Genomic DNA, 26,568 nt, shown 5'->3' on the forward strand with positions numbered 1-26,568 from the left:
AGTGTAATACATATTGTTTAAATTCCCATTAGGCCTACAGTAGGTATCCTCTGGTTATAAATTAGCAAGTACCAGTAGCTTTTGTTTCTGGTTCAAGTCTTTACGTTTTTAAATTCGCCCTAGGCCTACAAATGCCAAATCTTCTGATTTTTCTGGGAGACCGCGAAGACCTCCAAAGCCTTTATTGTCGCTGGGACCACCCAACCGCGTCAACCCCCGCGCTCTCTAATCTTAACCCTCGGGACGTACACGTACGTGTACAGACATTCGTATTACAGTCGCTACATAATACTGTGACTACTAGACCATGACGTGCAAAATCTTTCCCCAATAGAGATTGTTATATACAGACTAATCAGCGTTCAATATCACCGCAATTTGTATAACACCACTGCATTACATATGCGGACATAAATTGTGATGCTGAAACGTATTCGAGCAATTCAACAAGCAGCTACTACTTATACTTGTCATTCAATATTTTATGATGATACTTGAAAAGTTAAATCTGTGTAACAAAAATGTAGGATTGAATAATAGTTGTGCAGGTAGGTCTATATAGTTTTTCCTCGTTAGAGTATCGTACGGGTTTTGTAGAATCGTTCTACTGTACTTTGATGAACGCAAAAAATGACAAAAATTCGTACGTATACAAACTCTCTTTTTTAACGCACGCGTGCGTCTAATTTGTGTTGAGTACAGTAACTAAAATATGTTAAAATTGTATCGATCGATCAATTAATCGAAGATTAATATGTGCTTGCTTATTATGCTGCGCCTTTAGTGGGTCTACTCCTAGGTCAGTGGCAATTATATCAACTTTACAATCACAGGTTCTGAATTTATACGCAATCAAATACGTATCGCGTGGGCGTCAAATCTGGGAGAAAAACAAACTTTGAAATAATCGTATTAGAATATCCACTGTTATATTGTGTGAATATATACGATAGAAATTGATGAGGACAATGTTGATAGGGTTAGCAACCTCATTAAATCTAAGAAAATGAAAGTGGAAATAAAACGGTGGGTTTTGTTTAAATGGATGGTTGCCAAACCACTTTTCGATTCACAACAAAATTACTTCTATCAGAAAGTCAATAACCTATGGCGCAGGTTGGTAAAAATAATTATTTGTTTAAATATCTCAGCAAAGCGTAACGTGAACGCACGCATAGGCCTATAGTTACCAGTACATAGATGTCATCATCATCTGAACCCACGTCCCTCGTAATACAGCGTAATATAAATCTAAAGCTTGGTTCCCACTAGGATGCAGTGCAAGGACGTAAGCGCAACGCAACCGAATTGACCAATGACAAGCGACAGTTAGGATAATCCATCATTTTGTGATTGGTCAAGTTACTTAGTTGCAGATGTGCTAGTAAGCCTGAATGTGGTTATTATTCAATGTCAACAACAACAGCATCAACAACAACAACAACAGCATCAACAAATTCAAAAGCAGAATTTAAAAATGACAGCCAAGGAAAAATCACACAAAAAATGTTATTCTTAAACAATCCGCCTGGGATTAAAGGAAGGAGTGTAAGCAATTACTTTAGTCCTAATGCGTCCCAGTTAGCATTGGTAGAAACAATACGTCTATTCTCTGGCGAATGACAGTAAACCTTGCGGCTACAATATCCGATTTGTATACTATAATCTACGGGTCTTGCGACCACTTTAAACTCATTTAAATTCATTTAACGATTGACTTAACACTGAATCTCATTGTTTCTGATTTTAAGTGTTTTTTCCGTCCGTTCGTTGACATTGGTTGTCGAATAGTTACCGTGGCTATTGTATAACCTACAACTATCCAGGAATGTGGCAAAATACAGGCATACATTTTCAGTCACCTATTGCAGATTTCGGCGTAAATGAAAACTGCTTAATTTATAAAATATAAGTATATTTTGTAAACATTTTGTATGGTGTTCCTCCGTTTTAAAGGAGAGTAACCAATAAATATTATTATTATATTAGGCACAGTACCGGTGGTACATTCTTTTCGGCAGTTACTCACAGACGCACTAGCGTCGAAATAGAGTAGGAGGCCTACGAATTTGTACCCGCCCTTATAATAGCCGTTAGTTTTCCCGGTTGTCAATATTCGTATCCAAGAATGGGCGATTACTATTATGCGTGTCTATAGTTTGCTGGTATTGCAATTACTAAACTATACGAATACAGTTCAGACCAAAACATCTATTTATCTGCAATATTCTATTCAAAAACATAGATCCATACTACCAGACTACTATAGATCATACTATACTAGCCAGTGTGTCTGTATAGAAACGTTTCAGTTACAGTTTTACTTCAACATGTTCGTTCAAACACACCCGCAAGGAAAAAAAAAGTTGTTTTACACTTAATAAACAACCTCATACTAATTACTAACAATTAAATCTTGACTTTAGGCTGTGTTTCTGCCCAACACACAAGCCTAGCGTTTTGATTTCGATTCATGTCCGTAAATTGCCCAGGGTGTGATATCATTCTCGTAAAATTGAAAAGTCGGGCTTTACCATAATGACCTGTGGTTGATGGATATAAACTATCACGATTTATTGCCACTAATGAGCCAGAAAATAAGATTAACGACTGGCTCCGTGGGTGTAAAGAGACATTACCAAACTAATGATCATGATTAATAAAGTGTTATACCCAAGTGTTTTTTTTCTATCATTTTTATCTAATGTTCGACACGGAAAAGTTCTGATTTCGTTATGTAATGTAGCGCAGGTGACGTCAAAACAAGTAGAGCTAGCTATTGTGTCACGTTTCACGCTGATACATTTTGTGTGAAACGCCAAAAGCGCAAGAAACATAGAAACATACATAATAAATGATTGTGCTTAACATTACAGAATGCAACTTCAGTTAATGTTTTTCTATTTGTTTATGCATAGTAAGTATTGGTAAATAGCCAACTCTGAAAGATAGATGTTACTCTGACAAGCGTAACGAAACTTGATCAAGCGTAACAAAACACAATCAAGCGTAACGAGACTCGATCAAGCGTAACTGGAATGAAAGTCGTTGACTGAATTATCATGATTTACCATGCAGAAATGTGATATTAATTAAAATGTTTGTTTTTATTTCCAGATAACTGAGAGAAATTAAGAGGATGGAAGTAAACGTGTGGGTAAATAATCGAGAAAAAAAGGTCAAAGGTCTGACGAAACGAACTACGTGTCATGACGTCATCACTGCGCTACTCTACAACAAAACGAAAGCTGATCAACTTTCAGACGACTATATAGAAACGTATGTACTTATTGAACAATGGCGGGAATGTGAAAGAATTTTGCCGCGAAATACCAAAATTATCAAAATCTGGCGATCTTGGCACAACGAACAACATAATGTAAAGTTTATTTTGAGAAAGAAAACGAAGGAATTTAGAGCAGACAGGGATGATAATAAAACTAAGACGAAGATAAAGGAGATACCAGAGAGGAGTACAAGGAAACGGAAGCAAAGAGGAATGGTTAATAGTAGAAGAACTCGCAGTGTCGAGCGCAGTGAACAACAAGAACATATAAAATGGCTAAATGAACAAAACAATCATAGAATAAGCCGAAGTAATGACGAACTGTTGGACAGCCAATCAGAGCAAAGACCGTTAACCCCTTCGCCATCGTCAGTAAACCCCGCCCCAGAGTCAGAAGGACTGGTTGAATTGGTACAGGGACAGGAAGAGGAGCTTCATAAATTGATTGAAAATATACGACAGACTGATTTAGAAATTGAGTATTACGAAACACAAATGCATTTGTGTCGTATGTATGCAAATGGTAAAGATTATGTACAGGAGTCGTATTTGTCTGCACCCAACGCGGCAGACAATGATGAGTTACTACTACTACCACCGGCACAAATGACCGCGCTTTCAGATACGTATCCACCAGAACCATCAATACACATCGATACGTCTGATAGAAACTGTAATGGTTTAACACAAAGTGTTTTTCATCAACGGAAAGATATTACTGATGACCATAATTCAAATGTTACAAATGGACCATGTTTTGAGAGGGGTAAAAAGCGGGTCACGTTTGCGAAACTAGACAGCGAAGGACACAAAATATGCGCTTCGATTGAAAGTTTAAACAGCGTCGGTATTGAGAGGAAAAATGGACACATAGCTCAAGAATGTACAATTTATGAAACAAATGATTATGATAGCAGAAAACTTAGGGACAATTCTGGGACACCAATAAATCATTGTGGGCTGTTACATCGGGTAAACTCGTCGGGTGGTCGAGTAGCAGTTAAAGGTATTTTAATTACCAAAAATGATAACACAAAACAAACGATGATAAAGCACGATTTCAATGATACGGACTCAAGTTCCGATACAGGATTAAGTTCAATGCAAGATTCAGAAGATGGGGGCGCTGTTCATACTGTTTCAGTAACATTAGTTTAAAGAAACAATCTCTTCTAAATAAAAATATAGTCATATAGTATTAGTATTTATCCAAAACATCAATCAGTCGACAAAATGTCGGTCTCAAAAGTGTCTGAGCGACATCTTACAGAAAAAAAGTGTCGTGAAACGATGTATTATTAATGTCCAATTATGAACGCATCTTTACACTATTCATTGTGAGTTGAAATAATGTTTTTTTCATGTCATGTTTTAATTTAAATGTATAAAAGCGAATCGAATTAAACTAAAAACTAAAGGATGGCGTTATTAATATACATAAGACGTAAAGTATTCTATAACCTTAACTCTCAGACAGTCTAGCTAGGCTGTTTTTTGACACTGTACGTATGATTGATGTTATTTCAGCTTCTGATCACGTATCATATTCCAAAATGGAACAGTAATTCATTTTCATGTCGAATTTAATTTAAATATGATTTATTTTAGGTGAAGTGAAGGAATTACTTTTGAATACATAGTGAAGTGCTAGGATGCAAGAAAATAATGAATATTTTATTTTTAATACCGTTAATGTAAATTGTTTCCATCCATGTTACTGTACAGCTAATGATAGCACTTAGCTTAATGTTGGTTCCCACATAGTGATAGGACGCAACACGACAGTAAGTAAATTGACCAATCACGTCGCGATGGATCACCCGAGCAGTCGCTTGTGAAGCTCTGTCTACACTATCAAATGAGTTTGACAAAAAAACTGATATGCCCAAATATGGTAGTGATATGACCAAATATGGCAGTGATATGACGTCATCATGTCCATATATGGGCACATCACATTTGTTTGTCACATAAATTTTGATAGTGTAGACAGAGCTTAAGGATTAGTTACCACTACAGACACAACGCAAGGTGAAAAACACAGTATGCGATTTGACCAATCACAAGCAATGGATTATCCGAGCAGTCGCTTATGATTGGTCAATTCACGTGCGTTGTATCTATGTCGTTGCGTCGCGTCCTAAAGTGGAAGGAGTCAAGCTTTAGTCTGCGACAGTCGATCGTGTCAGATTTAGGTTGACCAATTTGTGAGTTGTATTGAGAGAAAGTAATATATGAATTGGTTTTTTTTTTTTAAATGGAAGAGTAATGTAATAATAGTTTATGTTTGTTTTTCTCGTCGCGTCTAATTTAATTAAAATGTTCTTTAACATCTATTTAAATGAAGTGATGAGATTAATGTGAGAAAGACAGTAGGACATTGGTGGTTTTTATAACACAATATGATTTACGGTTTTACTTTAAGATTATGATATTAAGGATAAAATTGAAAGATGAAATCGTTTTAATAAATAGACGTTAGTATAATTGAATCATGCAACTCATTTTCACGAGATCTTCAGAAATAAAATATTATTTACAAACATAAAACATGACTTGATTATTTTATTTTTTATGTATCTTATTATTATACGACACAGCGACACGCACACTTCGACCAACAAACGACGGCTTAAAGGGGAGCTCCTGCCGGGTGTAAAGTTGTTATCGTTATCATAAATATAAACTTGAAACAATATTGATAATGATCTGGTAAAGCAGAACAGTGTCAGTAATAGGAAGAATGTGAATTATCCGAGTAATACTATTGATGAAGTTTTAGTTTACACTGTAATGCAGTCTCTTTAATGCTTGGTTCCCACTCTAGAGACGCAACACAACAACGTAACGCAACGTAAGGGGTTTGACCAAGCACAAGCGATAAATTTATTCGACTGTCGATTGTGATTGGTTAATTCGTTTGGGTCCTAGTGGGAACCAAGCTAATGGACAAATATTGTTCATATTCATTTATTGAGGGCGCCATCACTAAAATAATTGTACTCCTCTATTATGATTTATATAACACCTAAATAAATTCCTGTCATTTGATTGGACGATTGTGGGTCACATGGCGTGCAATAGTACGCACTATTAAACGATCGTTTAATAGTACTTTTTTAAACATTTTGTGTACGAAAAAAAAAACGTTTCGCGGATGAAAAAAAATTTAGAATACAAAAATTACATTGAAATACAACAGCGCCACCTGTCGTCCTGCTTCTGTTTGTAAACACCACCGCGAGATATGCAACAGCAGCAGATTTTTGTGTACGATTTGGAGATATATAATATGTACTAATTTTATTCAAAAAGGCATTTAAATTAGCTTTAGATCGTTTTTAGGATTTTGATTAATTAATGGGGACATCCCTACAAGACGTGGAATCGTTGGAAAAACCATAATTAGCCAAGATAAGTTCCAATTGTCTGTCGAAGTTTTGCCTTTCAGCCAATCTAGTACTACTACTAGGTCTAGCCTAGCTAGGCCTGTTAGTATTAGGCTAGGCCTAGCCTAGGCGTTCTAGCCTTGCTAGGCATAGGATTGTTTGGTCGTTTGTTGACATAATTAACACTAAAGTAGGTGTGTTTATAAAATCCATATAAATATAACATTTAACATTATAATATTAAAAACCAAATGTTACTGTTTTAATCAATCTGAATGAAATGTAGGCCGCTTGGCTAGGGCTACCTTATATTTGATTCAAATGACAGAAATCTATTTAAATGTTATATAAAACAAATAATGAATGTTTAATATTCGTGTAATGGTACAAATAATGGCATTTGGTGAATGATGAAAGGTTATATCAACTCGGCGTTGCCTCGTTGATATAACCTTTCATCATTCACCTCATGCCATTATTTGTACCATTACACTCATAAACATTCATTATTTGTATATTATATCAACTCACCAGGTATTCCACTTTAGACACGCATGAATCAATGTTATCAAACCATCATTAAAAATATCATTCTTTTGTCATCTCTTCATCCCCTCCGCCCCACCCCCACCAAATATTCAGTAGGAACAACGCCACAAGAACAAGACCGTATCATGAAATTATTTTACTGTATCAACTTTAATTGGAAAGCACATTTCTAAAACCAATTGTCATTTTAGACATTTTATCATTCTTTATATTCTCATACAAACAGCTAACTATTTCCGGTTTTACAACCTCATGCAAATCATTACCACAAAACTAGTCTTAATCATGTGACGATCTAAAGCAAGCAATAACAATATTTCGATTTCAATATGTGCCACCAATATCTACAAGCAGCATAGCTCACTAAACTAAAAACACATTTTCAAATTTGCGTCGCGTACATATGGTATCACAACGCTCGTTGTACATTAGTCTAGGTGGCACGTAGTGAAATTTAAAAACTTTCTAAAAACAATTCATTCGAACAAATCTACACCGAATAATCATCAATACTCTTAAAAAGCACCAAAATACATTTTGCAAAGTATTCTATACAGTGGAAAAATAGTTTAGATAACTTTATCTAAAAGTAAGCTCTCTTGCTTGTTGTAGTTGAGATTATGGATCCATCCCAAAACAGGGACTTTACAAACTCCACGCGCATTTGAATTCACACCAAATGCTCGACACAAACACGTTTAATTGTTAGTGTTTGTAGTATTCAGTAAAGAAGTTCCCTTACAGCTATTGAGTCTAACATTCATTATGCAAATTTTTCGAAAATTTGCATAAAGGAGCAAGCCACTCTGACAACAATTGGTTCTTAGTGCATCTCAACATACTAACTAGTAAGAGAGCTCAACTAATAAGGTGGTTGGCCACAGCTTTTACATGAACATATAACTACGTCATTACATATTATTTACAAATTTACCTAAACATTCTTTTAACTTGAGTTTTTAACTTTATAAATGTAACACCAATATTTAATTTTAAATTAATTTATATTTTTTTAATGAAAATAAATTTCAAGAATCGATTTGTAATCATTTTTTTTTCAATTATTGACAAATTTTTTTTACCTCTCATTATAGTTTGATTCAAAATATTTTTTTAAACAACGAATTTTTTTAATTCCTGAGAATTTCCAAGAGGTATATTTTCAAGTGGAAAAAATGAAATAAAAATTTGTTTTTGAGGACTAAGGTTTATTGTATTTAAAGAACTTACCTACCTACTACAGTACCTCTTAATTTAACAGTGTTAACAGAGCAATCGTGCCCATCATGTGGTTAGTAGCTTGGTTACCACTTGGGACGTAACGCAATGACGTAAGCGCGCCTCATGAAATTTGACCAATCACAAAATGTCGCTTGTGAGTGGCAACCAAGCTTTATGATAATTCAACTATCAGTATTAACCCAAACTTATTCAACGGTATTACTGTGTTCACCATAACGGAGAGTAGACTTCTTAGCATACATAATTCAACTAAGAAGATGTATAAAATTAAATATTAATTTAATTTTTTTTTCAAATAAAATACACATTACAAAAATAAGTAATAAGGCAGTTAAAAGACGATAGAAATTAAAGTTATGTAAATTTAGCAGAATCAGTTTCCAAGACAATTGGGATATAAGATATTCTAGATTTTTAAAAAATCCCAGATCTATCAGGCACAAATTAGAATGTCTAGAAAACATCGGTTTTCCCGGATAAGCACCATAAAACAGGACTCTTTGAAAGAGTATAAGTAATTAAAACAATCGATTTTTAATGATTGTCCATTTCACATTTAGATAAAAAGAAAAAAAACTTTAAAAAAATGTTTACCAAGGTGTTATATCACCAGTGTGCTTTTCTAAAAAAAAAATATTTTAAAAATTGTCTTAAAATCAAAGATTTTTTTTTAACCAAACAATAATTTGATGTCAGTGTCTTGTATACAACCTCTAAATGTATTGAAATTGTTGTTGTTTACTCTTTAACTAAAATCATAGATAATGCATATCTCTTTGAGTTGTAAATCCTTACTGTTCTTTGTTTGGGCTAATTAATGCTATTAAATTCTATAATAGCGAATATTCAAAAAAATATATATTCATTTAAATGTCCTCAATCATTAATTAAAAAACAAAAACGATTTTTAATAATCTGTAAAATTTAAGGTATACAATTTTTTTTTTATTTCAGTGTTTTAAATTTATGACAAAACAGTTCTGGTCAGGTCAGAGTTCAAACACTATGTCAACTGTTTATACATACCACCTTTTTAAAGTATCATTACCGAAGAACAATGTCAAACATTAAAGAAAAACATTAGAAAAGTACACATTTGATGTGCACAGTGTACAATGGACAATAAACCTAAATGCTGGGGCTGTGCATAGGCGATATGATTGGGCTCCGCCTAGGTGATGTAATATGCTAGGGCTGAGCCTGTGCGATATAAGGTTGTGCATAGGCGATATGCTAGGGCTGAGCCTAAGCCATATGCTAGGGCTGAGCCTAGGCCATATGCTAGGGCTGAGCCTAGGCCATATGCTAGGGCTGAGCCTAGGCCATATGCTAGGGCTGAGCCTAGGCGATACGCTAGGGCTGAGCCTAGGCGATACGCTAGGGCTGAGCCTAGGCGATACGCTAGGGCTGAGCCTAGGCGATATGCTAAGTATATACCTACACGATATGCCATGTCTGTACCACCTAGGTGATGCGCTAGGTCCAGACAATATTAGTAAATGTGTAGTTTTACAATGTTAGTGTACACCGCCCTCAGCTGCTAGTTTTTGTAATGTTCAGTTGCACTAATTTTATCGCAATCAAATCAAAATAATACCAAAATTTGAATTTAATCTAAATTGAAAATTTTATTGTAGATGAATGTTTTTCCTTTAACATGCAAAAACACCTCTATTATCTCATTCAATTCAACTATACAAATATTATTGAAACTTTTATCATCATCGTAAAACAATAAGAAAAATGAGACAATACTTGAGTGACATTCATTAGTTAGTGCCGACACTTATGACCCCTGGCGATGACTGACTGTCGACCTTTTGAGGTGACGATTCCTTGATTACTTCCTGTGTCGCAAGTGTATCGGTTTTTGGAGATTCTTTGACTTCATCTGACGTCACATCGGATTGTCCATTTGTTACTTCAGGTTCCTACAATGTTATAAATAATTGTTTGGTTATCATAATTATACCAACTAAAGCTCTGTCTACACTATCATACTAGTTTGACAACAACATGTGATGTCATACCACTAAGATATTTGGCCATATCACACTTTTTTTGTCAAATAAGTTTGATAGTATAGACAGAGCTTTATAAGGCTACATTATTACAGTATTATGCATGCCTTTTTTTCTGATATTAATAAATAACAAAGCACTGTCTACACTATCAAACTCTCTGTGACAAAAAATGTGATGCGCCCATATATGGACATGATGTCATATCACTACCGTATTTAAACGTTTCACTACCATATTTGGGCACATCACACTTTTTTTTGTCAAACTAGTTTGATTGACAGAGCTTAAGATTTCCAATAAAGTATTAGAGTATCATGCATGCCTTTTTTCTGATATTAATAAATAACATACTGTAAAGCTCTGTCTACACTATCAAACTTTATGTAACAAAAAAATGTGATGTGCCCATATATACATGATGATGTTATATCACTACCATTGGGCACATCACACTTATTTTGTAAAAATAGTTTGATAGTGTAAACAGAGCTTAATTCTAATAGAATTTGCTTGCACATAAACATGGCAAACATAAAAGCTACCAAGTCGGTACCTAAAGTAGATACTAAAACTTACTTTTGTTTCCTGTACAGCTTTGACATCATTTTCTGTACTTTCTCCAGTTGCTGGGTTTTTAGTCTCATTAGTTAATACTGCTGGATCTGGTACTATGAAAAAAAAAAAGAATTCAAATTATAGAGGGCGCCATTGTAAAATTCAAAATGAACAAGCATTTATTAGTTGTAGGTCATGCAAAGTGGCCAAATCTAACATAATTATGCTATCTAGCATAATTTTGACCCATCTAGCATTTATGCTAGGCATAATTTTAGAAAATCTAGCATAATCTCAAAACCCAATAATGAAGCATCTTTACCATGGTACATAACAAAAACATACACCGCCCTCTGATATGTTGTTTTTGTGCCATTTTGTTCATAATTGTACCTAGCATAATTTTGTGCTGCCACTACCATAATTTTGTATCCATCACTGGCCACACTGTGTAGGTGAAAGAGTAATACTATAGGCAACCTGGACAGTGATGCAATAATATTGTCATCAAAAATGGAAAAAAAGAATAAAATATATACCTGGTGTAACAGTAGGTTCATCTTTCTTAACCTCCGTTTTTTCCTTTGTTTGTTCTGGCTCAACTATAAAAACAGAGTAATTTGAAAAAAATAATTATTAAAACTAAAAACTGTCTGTTATTGTAACAATGCTACTAGATTTCTTTCTAAACAAAATCTCAATAAACCTCTGTTTGTGAGGAAACTTATGTTCAGAATTCTTCTCTCTAAACTATTTTTAAAGGTCTTTGAGAACTACAACGTTCAGAATACCTGGTGTTGCCTCTTTTACAGCTTCTTTGACAGCGCCATCTTTTGGTTCTTCAGGTGTATCCTCCTTGGCGGATTCTACAACCCTTTTCACTGCTGTTGATTTCTCTTCAGTGTTAGCCTTAGAATCAGGTTCAACGGTGCTAGACTTGACTGGGCTAGTTTTTGCAGGGCTTGTTTTTGCAGGGCTAGTCTTCGCTGGGCTAGGCTTGACAGGGCTAGTTTTTGCAGGGCTAGTCTTGGCTGGGCTAGTCTTGGCAGGACTAGTCTTGGCTGGGCTAGTCTTGGCAGGGCTTGATTCAGCAGGCTTCTCAATTTCTTGCACTGTACTGGTTTCTTGTGCTTTGTCCTTCTTTGCGACATCAGATGTGTCCATCACTTGTTCAACAACTGCTGGTTTGGCATCATCACTTGGTGGGGTTATTTTTATTGATGGACATTCAATGGGAGCTGATGAGAAAATCATTATACAAAAAAATAGTAAAAGTGTTAAGCTCTGTCTATAACACTATCAAACTAGTTTGACAAAAGAAAGTGTGATGTGCCCATATATGGTAGTGATCATTTCAATGCTTGCAGAATAAAAATAAAATTGTTTAAACTAGTTTTAAGATTTCTAGTCAAAAGAAAAGGTCCATCAAGACAGACCTTTTTAAAGCTCTGTCTACTCTATCAAACTAGTTTGACAAAAAAAGTGTGATGTGCCCAAATATGGCAGTGATATGCTTAAATATGGTAGTGATATGACATCATCATGTCCATATATGGGCACATCACATTTTTTTTGTCACATAAAGTTTGATAGTGTAGATAGATAGAGCTTTAGTTTAGTTGCCTTGTGTAAATTTCTAATTGCCAAGGGACCTCAGGCAACTGATTCTGCGACCACTGAATGTCAAGTATGGAAACAAGTACAACACAACGATATTCTAAAATATCAGTTACAACTCAATTATTTTTGAAATGATTATTACCTTCTTTGTGTTCCTCCTCTGTTTCCATTTTTTCTTCCTCTCCTCCTGATTCTACAGCAGGTGCATCTTTTCCACTTTCCTTTGCGCCATCAGCTGATTAATAAAAAAGGACATTTTATTAAACAATATCATAGTAACATTGCATATAAAACAGCTAGATTGGATATCTTAAATCCATGCTGCCTAAGTACTCATTGAGAAGGTTAGGTAGTGACAGTGTTTGGCCATTGAAATAAGAGTCAATGTTTTAACCATGATTCCAAGAGTGTGTAGCATAAAGCATCATTTTGTTATGACTACACACACATCTTTTACTGCATAAAGAATATCTATAAGAATCAATTTGAATATCTTTATGCTTTAACTAATTTTAACTAAAGGTAAGTGACAAACCTATATCTCCAGAGGGGCCAGCATCAGTGCCTTCCTGATCTTCCTCCTCATCTTTTTTAACCTCTTCTTCTTTATTTCTTGCACTTCTTCTGCCTCTCTTACTGGTCGGCGTTACATTGTCTTCCGATTTTCGTTTTTGCCCCCTCTTTTGTGATGTTGGTGTTTTGGGGCTGGCTTTTGCAGGTGACTTGACTGGGGTCCTGACACGGGTTCTACCAGATGGGGATTTTGTTGTTTCGGCAACAGTCTTGGAAGAGCGAGGTGGTGTGGCCTCTTCTTTAGCCAACGAGGCGATTCTGGAGCTACGACGTGACCCTGATGCTGGGCTTTGCGATGCTTCACGGGGCGATTTTCGAGGCATATCCGCTTAGATAGGCCTAAAAATAAATTTAGAAATAGAACAGGCATAGTGTATGTTTAAACAATAGATAGGTAGCTTGGTTTATATAGCTAGTCCCTCAATGTAATACCCATAGGCCTTTATTCATGTGGTTTGGCGTAGCCTCAGACTGCCTATTCTATCTAGACCTACAAAACAAAAGCTTTTTAACGACCCAACATCATCAAACTAGCAAGTAAAAAAAGGCCTAGGTAGGCCTCTCTAGCTAGGCAAGAAGGGCCTACATACATAACATTCATTTTTAATTATTAATATTTATTATAAAAATTATGTTTATCTTTAGACAAACTAAACATGTAATTGTAGAATACATTACAAACTGCATACTGTTTAGCTAGATAATTTCATAGGCTAGGCCTAGTCTAGGTAGCTAGGCTCATAATCATATAAAAAATGCCTGCCTCAAACGTCCCGGTTTCGCGGACAGAAACGTGTGATGGCACTGTCTTGTTGTCTGCTTTGCATTATAAATTGAAATAAAAACATTCATGTTCTTATCTGAATACAGTCCATTAGAAGGTATTATACTCCTAATTTAACTTAGTAAATACACACAAAATAACTAATTTATAATTAATCATACCTTTAATATGTTGAAAAAGTCGTTAATCAACTTAGAAACCCAATATTTAACTATTTTTTCGATACAACCGATCAACAAAAATCACCCAGGAACACACGCCGCCTCGCTTTCACCCAGATGACATTCGACCTTCACTTATCTACCTCCCTCTACCGCTTCGGTTTACTTCCAACTTTTCCGATGCACAGAGTTTATATATTATCGATTGGCTGTAATATGTTTGGATGCACCTCTTTCAGTTCTTATTTTTGCCCTAGGCCCATGCCTATTTCCTGTTTTGTTTAAATTTACAAATTACCATACTCCTTTCCTTACTGACTTTCAAAACGATACCATTGCTAAGAAAAGAATTAAGGTTTTTAGACAAGGTCCACTCCTAAAAAATGATCCTACAATATTATTAACGCTTTTATTTTTTCGTGTGCTTAATTAGAAGAGGAGTAAATAACCTGTGTTTTACAGCAGAACTGGGTTGGTAAACAAAAATGACACAATAAAGAGCCCTGTATTAGCTTTAAATCGGAAATTCGTTCTTGTCATTGTTTCATTAGTTAACACATAATTTAAGAAAGTGTACTACAGTATGTGATTAACTGGATCTTTGCAAATGTATTATATTTAATCTTTTTTTTTTTTATCAAAACCAATTGACATCAAAATTCAGTCGTTCACGGACATATTCCTGTGGAGAGTTTAAACTCGCGCATGCGTGCCACCACCATCTGATACAAACTTACTGTCTGACGCGCGATAATTGTTTCATCATCATCTTCCACACGAAGTTTGCCTTACCGATGAGATGATACTTGAATTGGTGCAGAGTGAATATTTTCCGTATAATCGATGATCTATTTTAATTCAGCGTTTTTAATCTTGCATGGGCCACTAATTTCTACCAACGTGGAAAACAAACCGCATTGTGACTTTTTCTTTTATGAGCAAAGAGTATAACCGAAGGCCACAAAGGAATAACCAAATACTTATCTTAAGCTCTTTAAATTGTTACTTGTACTTACTCGACATAACGCGTTTATAGACCTACGATGAAGGTGTCTAGCATTAGGTAAGTATAACATTTTCTGAATAATATAATATTGTGTACTTTTTTTCTCTTTTGTGGCGTAAACACCACTCTTGTATTCACATTATCATTATTACCTCCTCTCCGCCAAGGAGGTTATGTTTTCACCCCTGTATTTTGTGTGTGCGTGCGTGTGTATGTGTGTGTGTGCGTTTGTGTGTGTGTCTGTGAACAGCCTGGAGGCCACAGGTTTTATCCGATTCTCACCAAATTTGGACACAATGATCTATGCCTCAAAAGCTCGGACGAGTTGGAATTTGAGGGGAAAAGGTCATAGGTCAAGGTCACAACTAACAAAAAACTATTTTACTGCCTAGAGACCACAGTTTTTATCCGATTCTCACCAAACTTAGCCACAATGATCAATGACTCATCATATAATTGTGGTTAAATTTTGAAGGGTCAGGGTCAAAGATCAAGGTCCACAAAAAAAAAAAAAAAAAATAAAAAAAAAAAAAAAAATCTCAGCGGGACTTGAACCTGCGATCTCAACTGTGAGAGGCTGGATACATAACCATTACACCAAATTCTCATCCACAACTTTGTAGTGTGCAGTTAGTCTATTTACATTTAGAACTAATTAAAAAAAATGTGAACAAATATATATATATTTTCCGGGGACATTTTATGTAGGGGAATTTTACAGTAGGCGGCGGTTTGTACTCTCGGAGTACCCTCTAGTTCATATTATTTTCATTATTATCACATTTTTGTTATTTTCTAATGTTTTTTATCACTTACAATTTGATCAACTTCATCAGTGGCATAACCTCCATGGTATGACATTTCAAATCTTGTAAATTCAAAATGTTCATATTTCTTTATAACTCTATCCACATTACCTCTTTTTTCGTGAATTTTCTTATATTTTTCTATTCAACCGGTACACTTATAGCAGAAGTAACGGTTTAAAAAGCAACACACAAGTTAACACAATCGGACGATACCTCTGTATCGTTTCTTATGCGCTTACAAAAACAATCAAATCAAAAATTCAATAATTTGAATTTTGAATACTTTACATACAAAGTGTTTTTCCTTAAGGGTAGCTTACACACATACATACATTATAACATTTGTTTCTCTACTTTTTTCTCTCTATTTTTCTGTACAAAGTTTGTGATTAATTAATTATAAATAAGAGCTGCAAAACCCAAAAAGCGAAAACTTGTGAAGGGCTGCCTAAATAAAAAAAAGTACAATGTTATCGTGTTGACATCGTAGGGCACTTATTCGTCAGTCGAGAGCGCTGAACTTTGGCTATCTATTTTAATAGAATTTTTATGTTTGTATTTTATTGTGTTGTGATTTTTGTGTGCTGCTGAGCTACTACTTAAAGAGTGAATATTTACCGTATTGGTAATTGCATACAAAGTTGTCTTCCTCAATGATACCTTTCTCGAGCTGACATCGTAGGGCACTCATTCATCATCCGAGAGCCCTGAACTTTGGCTATACAGTATGTGCATCAGGTTCTCAACATCGTCTGTATTGTATGCATTTTTATGTTTGTATTGTATTGTGTTTTGATGTTTGATTTTATGTGTGCTGTCCATATTTGTTATTTATTTTTTATATCATCTAAATACTTATAGCGCTTCTCTTGCGTTTTATGTATGTTTTTATAACGCAATAAATAAATACGGATGTTTGCAGTGGCATTGCCACTCGACTACTAATAACATCTGCCTAAACTCTTGGGTCTCCGTAGTTTTGTCTACCTAATAATAGTCTGCCTAGGCCTACTTGACCAGGAGTTCGAATGCAAACATAGGCCTCGTGTAGAGTAATGATACACAAATACTATATGAATTGATTGAATTATGTTTTGTTTTACAGACCACATCGTCGACTGCGGGTATTTGCATTACTTGTTCTTCTTGGAATATCAATACGAATTATTTCTAAGTTAGCGTTGTTTTCACGTAATCTTCAACACATTCGGTCATCAAAAATTAATACAAAACACACATTTTATCCATCAAAAAACCACACTGGAATTATTGAATGTGAGTTAATATTCTAATCTTGTCTTTAGTTGATAGATTTAGAGGAAGGAATGTTTTGCCTTATTTTCCTTCAGAACCGAATTAGTAACGAATTTGAGGGACCGAATTGACTCACGGAAATAAATGGATAGTAAAGACCACAACTATACACTAGGCCCCATTAATGGTTAATGGTTTTAAATTTATATAGCGCAAAATACAAATAGTCTCTATGCGCTGTTAGCACAAGTGTAAAAATGAAAATGTTGATGTAAAATAAACCACGAAATAGCCTAAGAAAACCGAATAAATTTACCAAGACAACAGAAAAATGTCCGAAAACGGAATCTCACATCACCACACTGTTTCACTAATATTTCAAGACAAGCTAGCTATTTTTATTCACAAAGTGTCATAGTGATGAGCACCTGACTATCCTGCCTAACAAACAACAAAATGAATAAAATGTATATGAAAAAATAATGAATTCACACAGAACGAAACAAGTGAGTCTTCGAAGTGAGCTTTGAAGATCGAAACGGAGGGAGACTCACGAATCACCAAATAGACAGGCAGCCCAGAGACATTTGGTTAGATGAGCTAGGTACCAATATCTGACTATTTAAGTGTGTTGGGGGTCACTTGAAGTCAATGAAAATGGGAGTCTGCCGGGTACCCCCTGCTGCGTCTAGACCGAGGGGACTCCGAAAGGTGCTAAAAAATCGGCACAGGTTAGATGAGAGAGATACCACCTAATTTTACCACCATGGGATGCCCATTGGCATCCTTATACCAGTATCACAAACGACAGACTTTTTGTCTGCTGCAATAGGCCCGCCAGACCCCCCGAGGGAGGGCCTAAAATGGGGCTAGCATAGATGAGTGAGGTACCACTCAAAATTAATGCCAAATGAACAAGTTGTGTTCATACAATACTAAATGGATAACAACAGACTAATTGTCTGCTGCACCGCAAGTACCAGACACCCTAAAGTTAGACTAGAGACCCCCCTTCCCCCAACTAGCCCAGCTTAGATATTGTAGATACCACCAGCAACTAATGTTATATGATTTAGCACATTGTAAGCAATACCAAATGACCTATTACAGACTATCTGTACACTGCCTTCAGGCCCGTAGTCAGAGGGGGGTTTAAGGTTCGGGCGAACCCCCCTTTACAGCGAACTTCAAATTTCGGAATTACTACGGAAATTCGGCCTAATATTTACGAACGTACGGAAATGAAGATAAATAGGGTACTACACGCATCGGAAATACAAAACTATACGGACAATTATGATTTGGCCTAAATTGCCCTTAGATTATGAAAAACCCCCGGCAAAACACAATAATTATGGACAAATCGATTATTAGCCTTGGCAATATGCCTAATATTGAAAAGGAATGAATATAGGCTATATTTCGTTTGTCGATGAATTTTTGAATTCATGTGTGAATGATTGATCCATTAGAGGTAATCTGTGATGGCTCTAGTAACACTGCTATGCGTGGGTAATTTGTGAATAGCGTAGTATGCTACATACACAAGCCTAGATAGGGAAGATCTGTACTGTAGTTCATTGCGAGAGGAGGGGGAAGTCCGGTAATGTGTCATGAAAAATGTAACAAGCCAGAGATGAAATAAAATCACTAACATTTAGCTGATTGTCGTTGTTTTAGTCGTCGTCAGAAGTTTATCGACCGACATCTATTTCTCATGTGTAGTAGAGCGTTTCTTTGATTGAATAATATTGTTTGTATTATAACACAAATTCATTTTGGATTTTCAGTAAATTACCAATGGTTTATTCAAAGTCAAACTGTAACTAATCCCTCACTATTCAATCAAAATGTTATTGTTATACTACTATATTGTTGAAAAATGGATTGCGTGATATGAAAATGGATTGATAGTAAAACGTAATAAAGATACGTTCTTGTCTGGTTATTAGGTATTCATGCTCTGATGAAGCAGAGGATTATTTTTATAGCGTTCCATTTAAAATACAAAGAAATATTTTGGTTGTGAAGGTCGTTTTAACAATTAGGCTAATATCAAAACATTCAACAATGATAAAAAGTACGATCGTTTTGTTCAATGGTAGCATGCTGCATGAGAGTGTTTTTCCGGCCAATTAGAGGTGCCATTTATCATGAATGTTATGTGTTATATTATGTGAAATATGTTATGTTATATGTTATGTGCCCTGGCCTTGGCCCTGGCAGACCCCTCTAAAGTTCGACTAGAGACCCCATTTACCCCAAGTATAGCCTACCTTAGATAGTGTAGATACCACCAGCAGCAAAAAACCCCACAAAACAACGAACTAACACCAAACAATTGAAAATATATCCCATTAATGACGATAAAATGACCATTACCATTCTAAAGGGAAAATAGTTTAAGAGTTTCACTTAAAACTTATATAAGCCAAATAATAAATACTTTTCAATGCATGAGATTGTTGGAATCTACCTAAAACATATTTTACTGACTAAACGCTGTAGTTTTACAGAAATAACTTTAAATACCTTTTTTCTAGGGACAGTACAACATACTGAACTATTTATAGGCCTACTGTAGTACTGTACAATTTTAAGTAAAAAAACGATCTGTTGCCCAATGCTTTTTAGAAGAGTATAATAATAATTTGTAACATAATGTGGTTATTATGTACTATATAATTAACATTTAAACATAATTCTGACCAAACCCAGTAGTATTAAATAAATAACCTTTACAATGAAAGTTTTGCCCAATGCTTTTTAGAAGAGTATAATAATAATTTGTAACATAATGTGGTTATTATGTACTATTAACATTTAAACATAATTCTGACCAAACCAAGTAGTATTAAATAAATAACCTTTACAATGAAAGTTTTCTTTTTATTTAAATATTTCTTTGTTTTATATATATATAAATCCAAAGGCAAATTACTGAAAAGTGACAATACTGTGGGTATCAGTGGCTGGATCTCAATGGATACAAAAAAAAAGCGCGAAAAGTTAAATCAAAACGATGAAAGTAAAACAGCCAGAAGTTAGCAGAGCTACTCTCGGGCAACCTTATACAATTTGTAAGTAAAAAACAGTAGTTGTAGCCAAATTCTTAATTAGAAGAGTATATTACTATATTTTCAACAAGTACTGTAGCACAATGCTTATCATAAAAGATTATACTAATTTTGTGTACCTTTTTAATAGATCAGTACTACATAACTAGCCCAATGCTTATTAGAAGAGTATATTAATCATTATTTTGAACAAAGTTTGTGTATTAAATAAATAACTTTTACAATAAAAGTACTGTAACCCAATGCTGATTAAAATAGTATATTTAATATTTTTATAATGGAATCTACTATTAACAATAACATATGTTTAGATGTACATATTACTGGCCAAACTCGGCTAAAAGTATTAAAAGTATTTAAAATATAATTATTGTGTTTAATATATTTTTTTTCTCTCTCAAAATACTGGATATTACTATGTAAACGTATATGTTATAGTAAATATTATATTGTAGCCCTTGCTGCATTAGTGAGAGTTGGATAATTGTATTGACATGGACATATAAACATTTATATTAAATAAAAACCATAAAAACGGTATAACGGGAGAACTATGAATTATGTATGTATGTAAATTTCTAATTTCTAAAAACAGAACATCTCAAGTTCACTGTCAGTGTCATCGCTCCATTCCGGCCCAGAACTTATATCATCTTCGTTGGTTTCGCTAACGCTCACAGGTACATCTTCAAAAAGGTTTTTGGGTAATGCCGATTCTGGAAACCAGTTTATTGTAAAAGTTATTTATTTAATACACAAACTTTGTTCAAAATAATGATTAATATACTCTTATAAGCATTGGGCTAGTTATGTAGTACTGATCTATTAAACTGATAAAAACTGATAAAAAAATTAGTATAATCTTTTATAATAAGCATTGGGCTACAGTACTTGTTGAAAATATATTAATATACTCTTCTAATTTGGCTACAACTAGGCCTACAGTTTTACAGTTACATTATATATAATATAATATAACAAGGAAATATTTAAATAAAAAGAAAACTTTGATTAGGTTATTTATTTAATACTACTGGGTTTGGTCAGAATTATGTTTAAATGTTAATAGTAATTACCACATTATGTTACAAATTATTACTATACTCTTCTAAAAAGCATTGGGCAACAGATTTTACTTAAAATTGTATGTGCAGTAGGCCTATTTCTGTAAAACTACAGCGTTTAGTCAGTAAAATATGTTTTAGGTAGATTCCAACCATATCATACGTTGAAAAGTTTTTATTATTTGGCTTATATAAGTTTTAAGTGAAACTCTTAAACTATTTTTCCCTTTAGAATGGTAATGGTCATTTTATCGTCATTGATGGGATATATTTTCAATTGTTTTGTGTTAGTTCGATTAAAGTTAAACTTTATTCAATTAAACATGTTGTTTTGGGTTTTTTTTTTGCTGCTGGTGGTATCTACAATATCTAAGGTAGGCTATACTTGGGGTAAATGGGGTCTCTAGTCGAACTTTAGAGGAGTCTGCCAGGGCCAAGGCAGTGTACAGATAGTCTGTAATAGGTCATTTGGTATTGCTTACAATGTGCTAAATCATATAACATTGGTTGCTGGTGGTATCTACAATATCTAAGCTGGGCTAGTTGGGGAAAGGGGGATCTCTAGTCTAACTTTAGAGGGGTCTGCCAGGGCCAAGGCAGTGTACAGATAGTCTGTAATAGGTCATTTGGTATTGCTTACATTGTGCTAAATCATATAAAATTGGTTGCTGGTGGTATCTACAATATCTAGGCTGGGCTAGTTGGGGGAAGGGGGGGGGGTATCTAGTCTAACTTTAGGGAGTCTGGCACTTGCGGTGCAGCAGACAATTAGTCTGTTGTTATCCATTTCGTATTGTATGAACACAACTTGTTCATTTGGCATTAATTTTGAGTGGTACCTCACTCATCTATGCTAGCCCCATTTTAGGCCCTCCCTCGGGGGGTCTGGCGGGCCTATTGCAGCAGACAAAAAGTCTGTCGTTTGTGATACTGGTATAAGGATGCCAATGGGCATCCCGTGGTGGTAAAATTAGGTGGTATCTCTCTCATCTAACCGGTGCCGATTTGTTAGCACATTTCGGGGTCTAGACGCAGCAAGGGGTACCCGGCAGACTCCCATTTTCATTGACTTCAAGTGACCCCCAACACACTTAAATAGTCAGATATTGGTACCTAGCTCATCTAACGAAATGTCTCTGGGCTGCCGGTCTAAAAGGCAAAGAGTTCCACAATTTTGGAGCAGCGACCACGAAAGATCGCTCCCCACATGACTTCTACACCGTGGATAGTCAAGAGTGGTTACTGTAAAGTCAGCGCCCTTGGACGCTTTTTCCATTACTTTGAATCATAAGCCATTTTCTTTGTCATTGTTTTGATTTGTATAATTTCACTCTTGCCTGGTTTTATATAGGCCTAGTCGGCGTTTAGATTTTATGGAAATCAAGTATCGTACATATGAAACGCCATATGTGCCAAAAAACCTTTTACTAATATTAAGTCGAAGCACAATCTAGAACTAAGTATCATACTCGAAACAAATTATTTGTGTACCTTCATATATTTTACCGTGAGTAAAGAGTTAAAAATAATTTCACGCTGTATTTTACCTATATATGTTATCAAATTTACATAAATTTTCTATACTTTTTTCTTCAATAAAGTTACTGGTAAAACATGGATGTCATTCACGGACATCGACAGTCCTGGAGTGTACCGCGCATGCGTGCCACGACCATCTGATGCCAAGTTACTGTCTGCAATAACTGGCGGTATAGTTGAGGAAAGCCAAGGAATGACCGTTATTCATTGTCTATCATTATGCATTGATCGAGTGAGTACGGTACATTCTTCAATATTTACACTCTGAGTGTGAATTGTTATTGCAGAATATAATATAAATCAAGGAGCTTAGCTGCCTAGGCAGAGTAACTTGAAAAAAAAATCGAAGAGAATAAAACCGCCTCGATATTAATTAATGTGTCATTTCGAAAACATTGGTGTTACAGTCATACTTCGTTCCCAGTTGGACGCAACAACACAACCACAGTTCGGCTGATCATCGGTGCGCTTACGTCGCTGTATATCGTCAGCGTAAAGCTTGGTTCCCACTAGCGACGCAACGCAAGGACGTAACGCAAACGTAAATGATTTTACTAATCACAAGCGATGGATTATTCGAACAGTGACCCGTCATTGGTCAACTCGCGTTGCGCGTACGTCCTTGAGTTGCGTTTTCCAAGCCGGCCGTAGATCCAAAACATATAATGAATAATAAAATTGTATTCAATATTATAAGTAAACTTTTGTTTTTAGGGGTATACATATACTGCACTGGGAAGAGGAACCCAGTGTCTATGTGGTAACATCCAAGATAAAGACAGCGAACTATATTTAGGAGATTACCAAGATAGCAGATTTTGTGACACACCTTGTGGTGGTGAGGCGCATTACAGTTGTGGTGGCAAACACTATTTATCTATCTATCGCACAAGTGTTCCAGGTTAGTACATTTATTATATTTAGAATTAGTACAATAACAGTTTTAATACACTTTTGAGTTTTGTCTTTCCGGTTCGATTATTCTTGTAGTGCCAAACTCGTTGTGAATGCTTCTTTTTGACTTTAAAAGCAACAGAAATAACTGGCATTTGTTATTTTGATTTAATCTCTTTTATTATTGTATACTTTATAGACTTTTTAACCCACAGGTTGTGGTAATTTTATAAATTTTGGAAATAAAGTTATAGATCCAAAGCATAATAATAAATAGAATTGTGAATATAATTCGTAATTCACCCACTAAACAGTTAAACTGGAAACTGGCTGGAATTTTTTTCCTTTTTTAAAGGTAATTTTGCATGCTTTAATAACAAATTAATTTCACAAATAATTATATATTATGTGATTCCCACCAACAAAAATACTTTTATGTTTAGATCAGCGATGTGTCGATGTGAAGTTGAAACCTAAGGGAAGTTTGCCCCTCGTGGCACTAGCAAGTTACCCTAGATCGGGCAACACGTGGACCAGACAACTCATTGAAAAAGCCTCAGGCATCCGAACTGGTAGCACTATGTGGAGACATGAAATGAAAGTGGCGATTTCCAAGAAAGGTTTGTTTACAAAATATTAAGTCAAATTATCTAATCATTAGGACTATTAGTGAAAACATTTTCCTCTGGTTTTGATTAGTATATTGATATGTAGTTCATTGATTGTAAACCATTAATTTTAACTTATGTCTTGAAACGTAATATCAATTGTTGTTATTGTTTTTTTTATTTTTTTTTTATTTATTGTACATCCAACAGTGTAAACACCAATTACAGGATGAAATATACATATATATATATATATATATATATATATATATATATATAAGAACTATATAACAATTAGAATCATATTTAAACATTAATAAAATAATTTACAATTGAAAATTATTTAAAATTATCTAACCAACTTATGTATCAGACATTTAAACTTAGAAAAACTACAATAAAAAAATATCTAATTCACAATTTTCAACAACGCAACTATTATAAGCAGATGACAGTCTACGAAAAATACCATTTTTACAAACATTTACAACACATTTGTCCTAAGATGTAGCGCCGCTAGCGGGAGTTTATATTATTTTTTTAAAAGGCGATTCAAGCAAGTATAGGTATGACACGCCGCGTGTGCCAACATTTTTATGAATAGTAAATCGCCGTCTTGTAGAACCTCAGTTTAAAAAAAAATTTTTTTGTTTAAATATAGTATTTTTAGGTGGAAATATTAACTACAAGTTACAGAGGACTATATGTATAAAATCACATTCGCACAAGGTACAAGATATCAAGGAATTCAAGGGGGCAATATTGTTGATTCGGAATCCCTATCGTACGTTAGTAGCTGAAGTATTCAGACGATTAATGATCGTTAAAAACAAAAATTTGACAGCAGTTTTAAAATACTTTAAATCCGAAGGTACGTTACACATCACTTACTATTTACGCGTGTATTGGGTTGAGAAAACAGTATATTATATAATAAATAAATATTGTGCACTACGTGTTACTGTATTTATTATTGTAACACAGTGAAGCTCGGCACCCACCTGGACGCAACGCAAGCAAGCAAGCCTGTTGACCAATGACAAGCAACTGTTGGAATAATCCATCGCTCGTCATTGGTCAAATCACTTACATTGCGTTGCGTCTCTAGTGGGAACCTAGCTTAAAAGTGAATGGTGCGTCAACTGGTCAAATTGAATTTAAACTGACGGACCGTACCAAAAGAAAAAGTATTTTAATGATAATCATGTTTTGTACTTGTACTGATAAACTTTTAAAATCAATATTGTGATATTGAAAATGTTGTCCGTGTCATGTAAAAGACAAGTAGATAAATGTGAGGTTGGTTGTACATTGTTGGGACCTAATGGTAAACGGACTTGACGGACAAAGACAACATGCATCATGTACCTTAGACTTGCCCCAGGTCTGTAGTTGTTTTGAGGCTTTTCGATGTTTGTCTGAAATATAGCTCTAGTAGTATACGTATGAAACGCCATATGTGCAAAAATATTTATCTTTAGTACTACAGTAATATTAAGGCAAAACTCCGTCTGGAACCGAGACATGTATCCGTTCTCGGATTATCATTAAAATATGTGTAATACAGTATTAGCTATTATTATTCTTACAGATTGGAATGCTTTCGTTGATGTTCAGATTAATGATTGGCGAGACACTGCCCTCAATTGGATTAACAACACTCCTAAAATACTTGTAGTGCACTATGAGGAACTCGAAGACAACACATTTAAAGAAATACACAGAATGATGGATTTCTTAAATGTATTCACTACAGACAACAGAATAAAATGTGCAATACAGGAACATCCGTCCTCAAAATCGACGGGCCTATCACTTGGAAACTATTTTCGCAAAACCAGAGTATATTTGACCAACAATCCATTTAGTGATAGCCAACAAGAACTGATAGATAGAAATATTGAGATGGTTAATGCCACACTCAATATCAAAGGTCTTACGCCATTACCTGCCTATTCAGTGACTGTATTTTAAGTATGAACATTGAGTACAGATAGAATTTGTCAAGAAAACCTGGCCGTTTTAATTACATCGGTTTTAATTTTTTTTTGTAAACGACTGTTGCTGCGAAAAAGAATCTTCGTTACGTATATTTACCACCAATGTAAAATAGACCCTGTACGCTACTGTACAT

At 34.8% G+C, this 26,568-nt stretch overlaps 3 protein-coding genes across 4 annotated transcripts; 2 read left to right on the forward strand and 1 right to left on the reverse strand.

Annotated features, from left to right (window-relative positions):
- Window positions 1-80: 80 nt before the first annotated feature.
- Window positions 81-5,809, forward strand: LOC144847707 (ras association domain-containing protein 10-like). The gene is made up of 2 exons (XM_078704201.1): window positions 81-548; window positions 3,118-5,809. The coding sequence occupies exon 2, from the start codon at window positions 3,140-3,142 to the stop codon at window positions 4,442-4,444; it is 1,305 nt and encodes a 434-aa protein (XP_078560327.1). The 5' UTR covers window positions 81-548; window positions 3,118-3,139; the 3' UTR covers window positions 4,445-5,809.
- Window positions 5,810-10,074: 4,265 nt separating this feature from the next.
- LOC144847979 (uncharacterized) lies at window positions 10,075-14,313 on the reverse strand. Of its 2 annotated transcripts, none has more exons than XM_078704618.1 (7): window positions 14,184-14,313; window positions 13,201-13,577; window positions 12,808-12,900; window positions 11,837-12,283; window positions 11,585-11,647; window positions 11,067-11,152; window positions 10,075-10,397 (listed from the first exon to the last, which is right to left on the reverse strand). In XM_078704618.1, exons 2-7 carry the CDS (start codon window positions 13,559-13,561, stop codon window positions 10,236-10,238), a joined length of 1,212 nt encoding a protein of 403 aa, XP_078560744.1. In that variant the 5' UTR covers window positions 13,562-13,577; window positions 14,184-14,313; the 3' UTR covers window positions 10,075-10,235. The 2 variants fall into 2 exon arrangements, with proteins under 2 accessions (XP_078560744.1, XP_078560743.1); XM_078704617.1 differs by having other exon boundaries at window positions 11,067-11,158.
- A 903-nt stretch (window positions 14,314-15,216) lies between these two features.
- Window positions 15,217-26,498, forward strand: LOC144848006 (sialate:O-sulfotransferase 2-like). Its single transcript, XM_078704662.1, has 7 exons — window positions 15,217-15,246; window positions 17,104-17,273; window positions 22,995-23,164; window positions 23,647-23,833; window positions 24,270-24,446; window positions 25,096-25,305; window positions 26,026-26,498. Exons 1-7 carry the CDS (start codon window positions 15,227-15,229, stop codon window positions 26,406-26,408), a joined length of 1,317 nt encoding a protein of 438 aa, XP_078560788.1. The 5' UTR covers window positions 15,217-15,226; the 3' UTR covers window positions 26,409-26,498.
- Window positions 26,499-26,568: the final 70 nt, after the last annotated feature.

Source organism: Antedon bifida, chromosome 7, assembly GCF_963402885.1.
Source record: "Antedon bifida chromosome 7, ecAntBifi1.1, whole genome shotgun sequence".
In the NCBI taxonomy this organism is placed as follows: Eukaryota; Metazoa; Echinodermata; class Crinoidea; order Comatulida; family Antedonidae; genus Antedon; species Antedon bifida.

Coding starts and splice junctions, on each gene's coding strand:
- LOC144847707 (XM_078704201.1), top strand. CDS start 3,140: ATGGAAGTAAACGTGTGGGTAAATAATCGAGAAAAAAAGGTCAAAGGT.
- LOC144847979 (XM_078704617.1), bottom strand. CDS start 13,561: ATGCCTCGAAAATCGCCCCGTGAAGCATCGCAAAGCCCAGCATCAGGG. Junction 11,648..11,836: donor TGTAAAAGAGGCAACACCAG/GTATTCTGAACG, acceptor CTGTTTTTATAG/TTGAGCCAGAACAAACAAAG. Junction 11,159..11,584: donor TGAACCTACTGTTACACCAG/GTATATATTTTA, acceptor TTTTTTTCATAG/TACCAGATCCAGCAGTATTA.
- LOC144848006 (XM_078704662.1), top strand. CDS start 15,227: ATGAAGGTGTCTAGCATTAG. Junction 17,274..22,994: donor CCACACTGGAATTATTGAAT/GTGAGTTAATAT, acceptor TCTTCAATAAAG/TTACTGGTAAAACATGGATG. Junction 25,306..26,025: donor AAAATACTTTAAATCCGAAG/GTACGTTACACA, acceptor TTATTCTTACAG/ATTGGAATGCTTTCGTTGAT.